Genomic DNA, 14,022 nt, shown 5'->3' with positions numbered 1-14,022 from the left:
TTTAAAATACACGTTTTGAATAGAAAGAAATCCTCTTCCTGGTAGTGTGTATAGCACACCAGCACGTCTTTTTTCTCCAATCAGATGGGTGTCAGATAGTGTCAGCCAATCACCATTCTGCGTTGGGTAGCAACGGGTGACTGTTCTCAGGCGGAAGATGTAAACAGCTTAATGTTCGTGTTAAATATTTTTTTTTAATTCAATTAAACGGGCACAGTTAAGACATTAAATATACATATACATACTGTATACAGTACAGTTTCATACGGTAATATGTTTATGTTACGCGATTAAAAAATAAATAAATAAAAATGAAAAGTCCAGCACCAGCTGGATTCGAACACACAACCTGCCAGTTGGTAGTCACGCACCTAGACCAGTAGGCTACAAGACAGCTCGCATGATCAGGCAGGCGAAACAGCCCTACATAGCTCTGCAGCAGTACACGGATATAATCATACCGTTATTCAATTCTTTAGATACGCGATTCCATATTATATTCCCTTTTAATCAAATTCTAAAAGTATGCTTGTTGACTCCGGTATCACGTTAGTTAAAGACTTCGAAGCTTACAATGTTTAGGGAGAAATGGAATACTGGTGTGTATTTTTTTCTTTAAAGTACCAAGACCAGCCATATACTGTATGTTTACGTTCCAAAATTAATATCGTTTATGGCCTTCACGCGCGTTACAGTATGCTCCTATTCTTTTTATGCTCAGCTACTAAGATTTCCCTTCAGTGGTAAAATTCAATATCTACAACGGGCACAGTAAAGACGTTTACAGTAAGTCTTTCTACGACAGACCAACGGACCACGAGTGCCCCTGTCGGTCAACCAATCACGCACCGCGGTATCGCGTGTCATCATACCTGCAGTATCTGTACTGCGGTGTCTGTACCGCGCACTTTGAATGGCTGCATCTGTAGCTTTAATTTAAGACATGAACTACGCTTCTACTCTATAAACTTCCAGAGATATTACAAAATGTTTGAAGGAGCATCATACCAGGTGGAAATTGACTCTTTTTCCAGAGACAATAAAGTGTTACAATTTAAAGTGGATGTGTTGTGATATACAAATAAATTGAATTTAAAGATGCACAGTAGAGAATCAATCATTTCACTAGCACCACACATGTTACTAATGATCATATTTGGCCAGTGAATCACACAACGTAATGTGAGTTGATGTGCATTCTGAGTGGCTGCATATGTATGCCCTGCAATGAACTGGTGTACTGTCCAGCATGTATCTTGCCTTGTGCCCATTGTTTGGATAGGATAGGCTCTGGCTCCACTGTCATCCTTTACCGGATAAATTGGTTAGAAAATGGATGAATGGAAGCTCTTGCTGTATTGATGAAAATTTTGCTAATTTCTTTTTGTTTTAAAAGCCTGTGGAAAGAGAATTGTCTTTCGGAAGATGGAATGGAAAGTGGTAGGAGGAAATAACTCTGAAGAAGGAGCCTGGCCTTGGATAGTATCTCTTCATTTCAGGGGACGCCATATATGTGGAGGCACTCTCATCAGTGAAGACTGGGTGGTGACTGCAGGTCACTGTGTCTATGGGTAAAGGGCTTAAATATTTGGCCTTTTTGTAAGTAACAGCTAGTAATTGTATGTCACTGTGTCTGTGGCCATTGTGACACTATGGAGCATGACCATCCCTTTCAAGCACAAAACAGGTGTCCACATTGGCTGACATGCCCATCACAGACTTTTGGGGAACTTTTTTTTGTGGTTTTCCCCCCATCCCAGATGCGCTCTTTTCTGAGACATGAGACATTATTTTTCTCGGCTCATGGATTCTCAGGCTCAGAGTCACCTACATACATGCCTTAGTCCTTTTCATACTTTCTTGAGGTTAATTCAAATTGCTGAGCCTTTCACTGGCAAACACTCAGGCTCAACATATCTCACCTCTGTTTGTCTCTCTCAAATGCCAGTCCCTGTTTGAGTGTAGCAATGGAAGACTCTCAAACTCAGTTGTTCCCACTTGGCAGGACCCACTCTACCACCTTCATTATCTTATCAGCAGGCCAACATGGCAACAATAGAGCTTACTACTCATCATGAGTCTTCCCTGCACCTTGATGTCTGTATCTTAGTTTAGAAGCATCCCTGCTCCTAGATACCAGCCTTCTGCTTCCCTTATCTGGAGACTGCTGCTCCCTGATATAAAAAAAACATTTTTCTTGGAGGCTCCAGCTCCCTGCTGTTACTCTCTTATGCAGGCTACTGGCCCATTTACTCTGTGCTAGTCAGATCTCAGACTTTCAGGTCTACCTTTACCTATTGATATCTCTTTCCTATGCCACTAAGCTGGGTCTGAGACTCACAACAGTCACCAGAGTCTCAACCTCACACCCAAACACCCTTATTTCTCAACCTCCCAATGACTTATCCTTTTCTCCCAGGCCTGCAGCCAGATAGACTCTTTCTCCCACCTGATACTTTGTATTTCCAGGGTTAGGGCCCGTCTAGCACACTCTTGTAATCTGGACTATTCACACAATTCTTCAAAACGTCCAATTCAACTCTCTTGTGTGGTGGGCCTACTGTCTTTACACTAAAACTTACAGATACAACTTCTGGCACATATACCCCCCGTGCAGACCTGACTTCTTTCTCACATACCTGCTTCACTGGCACACTCATACTGTTGCCACTGCATGCCTTCCACCAGAGTTCAGCAGCTGAATAGACTCTTTTTCTCCACCCAATAATTCATAATGCCAGGGTGATGACCCCTTACCACGCCTACCTCCCGGAACACACACTAATTCATATATGAGACACTGATTTTCACAATACTCACAAAGCAGACCTTTCACCAACAGCCCTTGTTCTCTTACTCCAGAACATGCTGTCTCTTTAAAATCAAAACATTTTCTTCTCAACATTACAGATGTTTATACTTCCCTATCTCCTCTGACATTGCTGCTGTTACTCTCCCCTTACAGCACAGCATGCTTCACCATGGCCACACTTACTGCCATGCCTATGTCTCAGCATGAGTTAGATGGATACATTTTACATTCATGCATATCAAACAGGAGAACTAAACTTATATCTTCTCCATCCTGAAACTATCCCAGAACTGACAGACAGGCTGTTTTTCCCCACAAAAAAATATTCAGTCTGTTAGTCTAGGGACACACCCAGCTGTATCTTGTAAGTTTACAGACTCCTTCAGCAGTTGTTGAGTAGCAATGCACGCTTCACTAACAAGATCTCTGCCTCCCTGTATTATATCACACCCTATAGAGCACACTCCTTGTAGAGGGTGTTATATTCTCCTATTAAACATTTTACTCTCTGAGACCTTATTTTTCAGTTTATATAGTGTCTTTCAGAGGTATTGGGACAGCAAAGTCTAAATTGTTTATTTTGATTTTTAGGAAAGCAATTTATATTTGTGAGAATGAGATTAACTAGATAACGTCTGTGAGCTCACCAGACACTTTGTGTAATCATTTTAGATGGTTTGTCAAGTCATTATTCTAGCCACTTTGAATTAATTAAAAATGGCTGTTTAGGGATGTTCTGATTTAATTTTCTCTTCAGTGTGTAAAATGCATGCTCAATTGGATTTAAATCATATTGAGATTGGCCTGCCTAGTCTAAGATTTTTTTCCTTTTTCCCCAAATGAATTATTTGCTTGAATTAGTAATACAGTACAGGATGTTGTATGCCCAATACATATCCATTTTCTTCTACAAAAGTAATTTGTTAATGTGACCTTCAGAATTCATCCTGCTGCTACCATCATTAGTTACATTATAAATGAAGATAAGTCAGTCTTTGACTTTGGTGAAAGTTCATCACTGTTTCAAAACTTTCATGGCTCGTCTTATACTGCCAAGCAAATTCTAATAAACTTTTCTGTTATTGGTGATAATGAAAGGTTTATGTCATGTGACATACCGTAGTCTTTGTAATTATGCTGTCTCAGTTGTCTGTATTCTATGGATTTACAATACTTTATTGCAGCACTCTGGAGGATATTGGTGATATCTCTGACTGTGCTTTAAGGTTTTAATTAAGTGCTCTGGGAATTTTTCAGTCACCAACAGAATATGTTTTTCATCCTGGTTTTGGTCCTGTAATACTTGTGATTTTTTCTCAGCATTTACTAAATTGTTGATCTTGAGATCATAATAGATAATATCTAGATGATATATGGAGGCAGCACTGGCAACTCATACCCCCACAAGGTAGAAAGGCTTTTCCCAGGCCTATAATACTTTACTTTTTTGCAAACGAGCAGTGAGCTAGTCCATTAATCCACATCTGGTACAGAATCTATATTAATCTCCAAGTAACATTATTCTTATCACTTGTTTAACAATGGTGTGCATGACTGGTAACTATACAAATTTGTGTGTATACTGCAACTTTATAAACTTAATGTCTAATGCTGTGCACTTCAGTGTATTGTTTACTCCATATTACATACTTTACCATATTACCTATCCCTGTTAGCATACTTAGTTGTGCATATTAATACAAAAATAAAGAGCTTATTTAAATTCAATGAGAACCTTAATGGTTCGGCTTGACTGTAATGCTTTCTTTGCATCACTTCTTCACAAAACTGATAGTTTTAAAATGAATGAAAAAGAAAGGCATATCCTCTTGTCATTAAAATGCTTACCATTCCAATATACTTTTATATGACATTACAGGAGAAACATCCATTTCACAGAATGGGAAGCACTGATCGGTCTTCACACACAGTTAAACCTAAGTTCTCCAAACACAGTAATCCGCCGGATTGACCGCATTGTGATGAACCCACAATACAACAAGAGAACAAAAGATGGTGACATTGCTATGATGCACCTTGACTTAAGCATCAAACTAACAGGTAATGTCTTTTTGATTCCACATTTGAATTAATACAAAATACATTGATATGTGATTTTTGTCATATGCTGTACTTGATAGCTATTAACAACTATGCTCCATTACACACAGACATTCATACATACAGAAACCTCTCAGACAAGGTAAGCCACCAGAAGCAACTAAGAGATTAGTTGAGAACCTCAACAGAGTTGCTTTGTTTGAATTTCACAATATATTACTGATATACAAACCTAGTAATGAATTTCAGCGAACGTATGGTTTTTAATAAGGTGTTGATTTAACATATATACTGTATATATATATACAGTGCCCTCCAGAATTATTGGCACCCTTGGTAAAGATGAGCAAAAAAGGCTAAGAAAAAATGTCTGTTGTTTATCAGCTTGATCTTACACTAAAATATGAGAGAAATCTAACCTTTCAGTGAGGTAAAATTATTAAAAGAAAATAAATCCTTATAAAAAATTAACATTTTTCTCAAAAACACATGTGTCACAGTTATTGGCACCCCTGCGTTTAGTACTTTGTGCACCCTTCCTTTGCCAAGATAACAGCACTGAGTCTTCTCTAAAGGGGTCTGAGACCGTTCCTCCATACAAAATCTCTCCAGATTCTTCACAGTCCTTGGTCCTCGCTTGTGGACTCTCTTCTTCAGCTCGCCACACAGGTTTTCAATGTGGTTTAGGTCAGGGGACTGACATGGCCACTGCAAAAGCATGACTGTGGTCAGTGAACCATTTCTCTGTGTATTTAGAGATATGCTTTGTATCATTGTCCTGCTGGAAGATCCAACCATGACCCAGTCTTAGCTTACTGGCAGAGGCAGCCAAATTGTGATCTAAAATCTGCTAGTATTTGATGGAGTCCATGATGCCATGTATCCTAACATATTTCACAGTGGGTACTAGGTTCTTTTTTGCATGACCTTGACTCTTTCTTCTGGCAAGCCTTCCAAATAATTTGTTGGCATGGAGGTGGCGTCTAATTGTAGTTTTGGAGACTTGGTGACCCCAGGATGCAACCAACTCCTGCAATTGTCCAACTGTGATCTTAGGAGAAAGTTTTGCCTCTCAAACCATCTTCCTCACTGTGTGTGTGGGCCAAATACACTTGCGTCCTCTTCCAGGCAGGTTCATCAGAGCTCCAGTTATTCGAAACTTCTTAATTATTGCCCTACTAGTAGAGATGGGTATTTTAAGGTGTGAAGCTATTTTTATAGCCATTGCCTGATTAATGAAGGTCAACAACCTTTTGTCTCATTTCATTTTTGTATTCTCTGGTCTGCCCCATGTTGATGGATGACTAAGGGTGTTTGGCCTGCCTGTTACCTCATATTTATGTCCCAGTGAAACGGGAAGGCATGGATAGACACTTAAGAGTTCCTAAAGACTCAGGTGTGCTTACAAAAGGTAAAATATGAATAAGATAAGATCACTTTATTAGCCATATACAATTTCTTGCATTAGAAATTTGTCTTTTTTGCATACCCCAGCTTGCTCTCAATGAGACACACAGACAGAGAGAAGCTTGGGGTCAGAGCATAGGGTCAGCCATTGGACAGCACCCCTGGAGCAGTTGGGGTTTAGGGCATTGCCTAGCAGAGTAGAATTCCTCTGCTGAACGTGGGATTTGAACTGGCAATCTTTCAGCCACAGGCGCAGATCCTTAGCCATAGAGCCGCTGCTCCGCAGTGACATATAATTGACATAAATGGGAATATATGTCAGTTAGATTTGGTTCATAGGAATTTCTAGGGGTGCCTATAATTGTGACACCTGTGTTTTTGAGAAAAATGATTATTTTTTATCAGCCTTTTTTTTTTCTTTGAGTAAGTTTTCCTCACTGAAAGGTAAGGTTTCCCTCATATTTTCAGTGTAAGACCAAGCCGATAAACAACAAAGATTTTTTCATAGCTTTTTTTGCTCATCTTTACCAAGGGTGCCAATAATTTTTTTTTAGGGCACTGGATGTGTGTGCGTCTATTACTAGAACGTGTATCATCCCACTGGGCAGATACATGTTGAGCCAGAATTTTAGGATTTTGAATTAATACAGACAAGTGTTAGTTCTATTTTGAGTTGGGAACTGGGTATAAGTACAACATTTCATTCTAAAATCTAGAGGTCGATACCTCATACTAAGCATGCTGGTTTATTACAGGGTATCAAAGCAATCCATTCAAATTTAATTTGATTAATGCTTTATTTTAAATCACAGTGAATCGTTGAGAAGGAATAACTTGTGAAATGAGCTATACAACTACAATGCATATGTCCTTGCAGTCTTCTCACTACAAAAAACAAAGTGGGCAAAAAACTTTTCTGAATTTTACCGGTGTCACTCTGATCTCAGGTTCTTGGTTCATTTCAGTTCAACTATTACATCAGCCATAACAGCAATTCCGGGCTCTCAGACCACTGGCTTTTGTGTGAGCCTTGATAACACCTGTGTTTCAGATGTGTGTAGCTGAATAATTTTTTTAAGGTTTCAGAAATTTCAGAAAACTTTTAACAATGGTATGAATTAGTTTTCTTCCTATTGCACCCTCATGCAACTAAGAAATTTGACCTTTCATATATATTAAACTTGTTTGTGATATCACTATTCTGAACAGCTGTAAAATTAATACACAATTCTGATTAAAAGTCTGCTTTTAAAGTTAACTGAACTCAGCTGAATTCAGGATTTTGCTGGGGGTATATTGTGTAACTGTCTCTTGGTTCTTTGAATATTCTGCCATTTCTGAAAACCTCTTAATGATGTATCCATGCAGATTATATCCAGCCAATATGTCTTCCTGAGAAGGAGCATGAGTTTCCTGCAGGAACAGTGTGTGTGATAGCAGGGTGGGGACGAGAAGAAGAACAAGGTGATTATTGGACTTTTCATTTTAATACACTGCATTCAAAATAATGTAGCATTATTGTGTTTGTTTGGTTGTAAAGATTGCAGTAACATCAGAGAATAGCTTGTGAGACACGAAGCTTGAATTGATCTTGTTGTTTTAAAAAAGACACTGGTCAAGACAACTTTAATGTTCATAAAATGTAAATTAAGACAAAAAATACATTCAGGGGATGTATACTTTGAAATCTAATGTTCAGCTTGCCTCACAAACTATGTGGAACATCTTCCCAACAAGTTAATTTGGTTCTATTTCTCTACAATCCCACAACAGTTAAATCTCTCAGGACAGATGATTATAAAACACATACATATTACATCTATAATAACCGATTAAAATAAAGCATATATACATAGTCATCTCTCACTCAACAAAAATAAAGCAAAAATATAGATGCAGTCACTCAGGAAGTGCATTAGAGGCTCTGCATCATGGTGTGGTGTACTTCGGCTGTGTGATTCATTGACCAAAGACGACGATGGTTGATCTTTGAAGGTGGCTCTTGTGGTTTGTTAGATGTGAAACAATTGCTTGTTTTAATCTGTTTCCCTACTTCTTTAAATATTAATATGGATATATGTACCTAAAGGGATATTTTGGTAGCTGAAAATAAAAATAATGGGAGTATAATGTCTCTGAAGATCATAAACAATATTATTTTAGGAATATAAATATATTATACATAAATATATAAATATATTATACATAAATATATAAATATATTATAATGTATATATAATAAAAATATATAAATATATTATTATTATATATAAATATATTATATTGTAGTAGTGGTAGCTAAAAATAAAGTATTCCACCTTCTTCATAAACATTTTCTGTATCAAAGTCTTTAACTCTTTCACTTACTGTGGTTATTTTGGAAAAGTTTTGACATGCTTGTTCTTATTATATAAAGATTAATACAATACTATTCATACTTTATATTGTAATTGTTATAAAAAGTTGTACTACTTTTTAAAATACACTTAATAGGGAATATTAATATGGAATAATGGAACTAAAAGGAAATTCTAGTAGCTACAAATAAAAATAACTAAAGTATAATAATGTCTCTTAATACCATCAACAATATTAAGTTATTAATAATAAATAATACAAAAATAATATACATATGTAGTAGTATAGTATAGCTAAAAATAAATATATACTGTATATATATGGTACAAAACAGTATTCCACGTTCTTCATTAACAGTTTCTACTTTTATTTCTCGGTCACTTGCTGTGGTTATTTTAGAAAAGTGTATTTGTGCTCTTTTACTTACATGTGTTATAATAGAAAATGAAACACAAATCATTGGCAGCTCAGAGGTAGGAAGTAGGATGCGTTATAATGTAATAGGGTCTTTTTTAACAAAATGTCCCTTGGGCATAATAAAGACTTTCTCTAACAATAATGTAACATGTAAACTATATATACATTTCAGTTTTATTTTATATATCACAGTCAGCCTAATGTCAAAATAATATTAATAATAAAGTAATAACATGAACCTCCAGAACAACAATCTCCAGGATGCTTGGAAAGAGCAAGGGAATTTGAAAAGATGCCCATAAACAGAAATAGCAATTGAGTGTTTTAAGTGTATACATATATATTTAATTTTAAATAAAAAAATAAAGACATACAGAATATTTTGAGTATTTTAAATTACAAAATTTAAATTATAAATTTTAGTTTTTTATACATATCTTTTTTGCTGCCTTTTTTTCTTCTTAGTAAGAATATAAAGATCCAGCCATTCAAAATGCACAGAGTATGCTGTGTCTAAACATGGTAGGCATGGGGCATCATACCTCATTATACCGCTAGCAAATTGAAATATGATAATATGATAATAGTATCTGGAATCACCTGGTAAAACCTTGTAAAACTGCCAAGTGGAGCTAATAAAGCTTAATGTCTCATGTATAGCATTTGAGCTGTCGCCAGAAAACGCCCAGTTACGAATCCTGGTCACTGCAGAGGAACAATCTTTTTCCAATTAAGAATTTAAGTTGTATACTCTTAAGACTTTTAATAATTTTAAACTGTGTATTACAGTATGTTAATCATTAAACATTAAAAAGTATATTTTATAAAAGCAAGATTGATCAGTTGGACAAAAGTACTCAACTTTCAACCTTCATCATAAATATTTTAATTATTCATAAATATTTTATACATCAATGTCTTTAACTTGGTAACTTAGTGGGTTAAGGTTTTAACGTGTTTGCTCTAACACTATAAAGGTTATATTCTGTACTTTATGAAAACGTTTTATCCTTTTCTAAGAATATGTAATAAGAACACCACTGTTATTGTAAAAAGATAAATGTCGTAGTGATTTAACATCACTTGATAGTTATATGAATATGGAATCATGTAACTAAGCAGCTAAAATATCACAGTTGGACATTTTGGAAACATTTCGACATCCATTTCTTTTTAAAAAAACTTTTATTGTCCTTGTAGTGGTAATGGACAAAGCACTGCACCCAAAGGTTCAAAGCAAGATCAGAATATTACTTTCGATTTGTTTCTTATATAGTGAATACATAAAAATAGTCCACTATTATAGCTTGTTGTTGGCTTTGGCGTGAATTTGTGTATTTGGATAAATAAGTGATGGTATTGTGATTAAGGATTTCTTCACGAAGCAAAGGAGGGAAGAAGGGTTATTTTCACAATTGGCACTCCGAGATTCTGACTGATTTAATTCCCCTCATTTAGGTGAAATGGATTTAAAAAAATCATGCAGTTGTTATATGTATTGGAAGGCGCTCTGTTTTATTAACAGACACTCTGACTCAAACCTGTGTTGTACAGTGATATAGACGTAGGTAATATCACCCCATTAAAAAATGTGTTTATCGCTCAAATCTTGCTAAACTAGAAATTAGACACAAGAACAGTATAATCGGACAATATTGTGTGGCTCCGGTGGAATTTCTGTGCAAACTAAAGAGTTATAGAGACACGATGTGTATCGCCTCTTTTTACACTTGTAAGAACATTCCAATGGTAATGCAACATGGAAGATATTATTAATAACCTTTTATATCTGAAGCTGGTAACTCTACTTCACACCTGCATGTCAAGATCACGGTTTCAAAATAAAAAAAAAACATTAAAACTTTGATTGGATTAAAATTTCATGATCGTTTCACAAGGATGTGAAATGTGACAATTTGTTACAGTTACCATCGGGAGAAAAAAAATATTTATTTGTGGCTACTGCAGTGCTTAAGTGAAAAATTTATTGAAATTTGTTGAAAATAAACATATAAAGTTCTCTAAAGCTTTTTAAGTCAAGTACGAGAATTTACGTAGAGGGCTGTGTAAGCATGTGTAGGCAGCAAAAGATTAGCTAGAGAGGGAAGAAAACGCTTTCAGATAAAACAATGTTTCAGGTGTGAAGAATACATATCCCCAATTCAATATCATCCTTAAATTTTCCACGCAACCCCTGCCCCCGCTGTGATTGGAATATACACAAACAAAGCACTGTAAGCTTTACAGTAGATGATCTGGCTTTTGATCTGGCAGTAGAATTCTGGCTTTATGAACTCACACCTGGGATATAAGTTTAAAAAAAAAAACTGTACCAGGTACTAGATCTTGTTTATATTAACTTTATATCAGTGGGCAGTGGTGGACAGTTAGTGTACGGTGCACTATTTTACAAAGAGTTGCATATATCAAGAGGACATACGTTCAGTATATCATTCATTTAGACCGTTTCGTAATTGAACTTGGTTACAACTTCTACATTAGATACTCAAAACAAGTACATAACTCTTAGGAATTAAATTGATATCAACTGGTTGGGATAACAATTGAATTCTCGAGCTGTAATGCATTGAAGTTGAATACTCATCCAATCTCTAGGGATTCAGATCTCCTGCGGGCTCAAAGAAACAGTTGCAGGCTGTTGCTGTCCAATCCGCGCTCTCTGGCTGCGTGCCAGGCTGTGCTTTGCGGCTTGCGACGGTGCGCTGCTGATGCTCACTGCCCAGCTAGTTAGTGTTGGCTTTAACTAGCAAAGTTTGTGCACAGGAGAAAAGATGTCTTTGGGTCCCAGCAAGTCAGGAAGAGGACCGGTTCGTTCCTGATGAAGAGCTAGTTCTGAATAGTGATTCAGCTGTCCACAGTTCTGACCTGTTCACGAGGCCTGCTGCTGGTGCTAACCTCGGGTGGATCCTCTGGTTACTCTCTGGCAACCTCCGCTCTAGACTCTTAGAACAAAGGAAAGTTCTGGCACTCGGACACACTGGCCGTTCCGTGGTTGTCCGGGCTGAGTCTCAGGATGGTCAGGAGGCGCGCTGCGAGAATGTCCTGCCCTTGGGAGCCTTCTGCTCCTGGGCCATCCTGCCCTGAAATTCTCCTTTGAATTCCCTTTAGAAAAGTCCACAGAATTCTCCCAGGCCCTCTGTGTTGCCTGTTTTTACCTGGAGTTCCATGGGCATCAGAGTCCCACGTGGGTTACTCGGCCCTACCAGTCCCTGATTGGTTGATCAAGGTGAGATATGAGTCACTTACTCCTGACACTTAGGAATGCAGTCCAGATGTCCATCTGGCACTCCCTAGACAGATAGGCGCCAATGGATGACCATTGATCATGATAGCCAGGCTTAGCTAAGTGCATCCCCCTTTGGGAGCTGTCCCTTATCAAAAGAAAACATCTTTAAATCAGCCTGCATGAAAAGCTTCTCTGTGGCTGCACCACAGAGATGAAGAGAGAGATGGGGCCTCATTTGGGAAAGCACCGCAACACTTAATTCTGTCTTATTGACAAGCATTGCCGCTACATCAGCAACCTGCTAAACTGCTTAACACCTGTAGAAAACATGATTTTATTTCTGTACCAAATGTGTGTTGCGTTTACAAAATTAAAGTTTTTCAAATGTTTAATTAAAAAGTAAAAAGAACTTACAGCTTACACAAAAACTCAAACTACAGTATGGAAAAACGAGTGGTAAAAAAAACAGGATATGTGATTGCTGGTTGCCTTATATTTATTTTTAAAAATGAAATCAAGAATCAGATACAATGACATGTTCCTGCCTAACTCAAACATTGCGTGAGTTTAACAGCTGGAAAAAATAGTTTAGATTCTCTTACAAGCGGCTCTGTTAAGCAGAGTTTTTGTTAACACAAGACTCCCTTTGAATGAGTTTTAATCAACTTTGTCACTGAAAAAAATGACTGCAGGCTCTTTTCCTTCCCCCAAGGTTTTAAAAACAAAAATTTGCTCTTAATGGGCTAATCCTTCAGTCATTCCTGATCAGGTGACTTAGGTTGACACATTATTTCCCACTGCATTCTGGGGAATGTAGTTTTGATAAGAACCTCCATCTTGTCTCCATCACTCTCTCACAATTCATTATGCGTGAATGAGTCAAATTAAACATGTTTACAAAGAAAGAGGACTACAGTAATACTACCAGCTATATAAATACATATATTAAGATCCTTAATTAATATCGTTATTCATTTCTTTAGATACGCGATTCCATATTATGTTCCCTATTAATCAAATTATATTATATTATATTAAAAATAGTATTCCACTTTCTTCATAAACATTTTAAGCATTAAAGTATTTCATTCGGTTACTTTCTGTGGTTATTTTGGAAAAAAATTGTACGTGCTCTTTCTAACTATATTAAGTTAATATACTTTATAAAAAGTTATAATATTTTAACCTTTTCTAAGAATACTTGCGCTCCTTATTGCAGTAAAAAAGCATTATTTTTAGAATTTGATTAACAGGGAATATCATTATGGAATCACGCATCTAAAGAAATTAATAATGATATTTAAGGATTTAGTTATTTTCATATAGCTCAAATTATTACTGCAGTCCACTTTCTTTGTAAACATCTGCACCAATTTGACTCATTCACCCACGATTACTTGGAAACATTTTTCCTGACCTTTTCAGTTATAGCTTAAGTTGTCAAGCGATGCAGTGGTGTAATGGCTTTGTCATGTGACTTTTCTTTTAACAAATAAACATTTCTTTGAAAAAATAAAACAATAAATAATTTGGAAACTATTTAGAATTTTTTGGTATTTCTAAATATTCCAAATGTTCGACGTTAAGTGACTTATTAATAACAACTAATAATTTCAAACTGCTTGTATTTTAAAATTGTATTTTGTTTGAGGTATTTGTCATGGTTTTCACAACCTTCAATTTATTAAACGTCTATGTTTGAGACAGGGTGTTCCAGACC

General features: G+C 36.4%; 1 protein-coding gene across 1 annotated transcript in view; it reads left to right on the top strand.

Moving 5' to 3' along the window:
• LOC138239189 (enteropeptidase-like) overlaps positions 1–14,022 on the top strand; it is a 64,389-nt gene that overhangs the window by 24,320 nt on the left and 26,047 nt on the right. Inside the window, exons 2-4 of the mRNA XM_069190219.1 lie at positions 1,397–1,571; positions 4,692–4,873; positions 7,649–7,744. Of these exons, the coding sequence (XP_069046320.1) occupies positions 1,426–1,571; positions 4,692–4,873; positions 7,649–7,744 (424 nt within the window). The 5' untranslated portion in view covers positions 1,397–1,425. The remainder of the gene's footprint in view (positions 1–1,396; positions 1,572–4,691; positions 4,874–7,648; positions 7,745–14,022) is intronic.

This window comes from Lepisosteus oculatus, chromosome 5, assembly GCF_040954835.1.
Source record: "Lepisosteus oculatus isolate fLepOcu1 chromosome 5, fLepOcu1.hap2, whole genome shotgun sequence".
NCBI lineage: Eukaryota > Metazoa > Chordata > Actinopteri > Semionotiformes > Lepisosteidae > Lepisosteus > Lepisosteus oculatus.
This window is presented reverse-complemented; position numbering and strand designations above follow the sequence as displayed.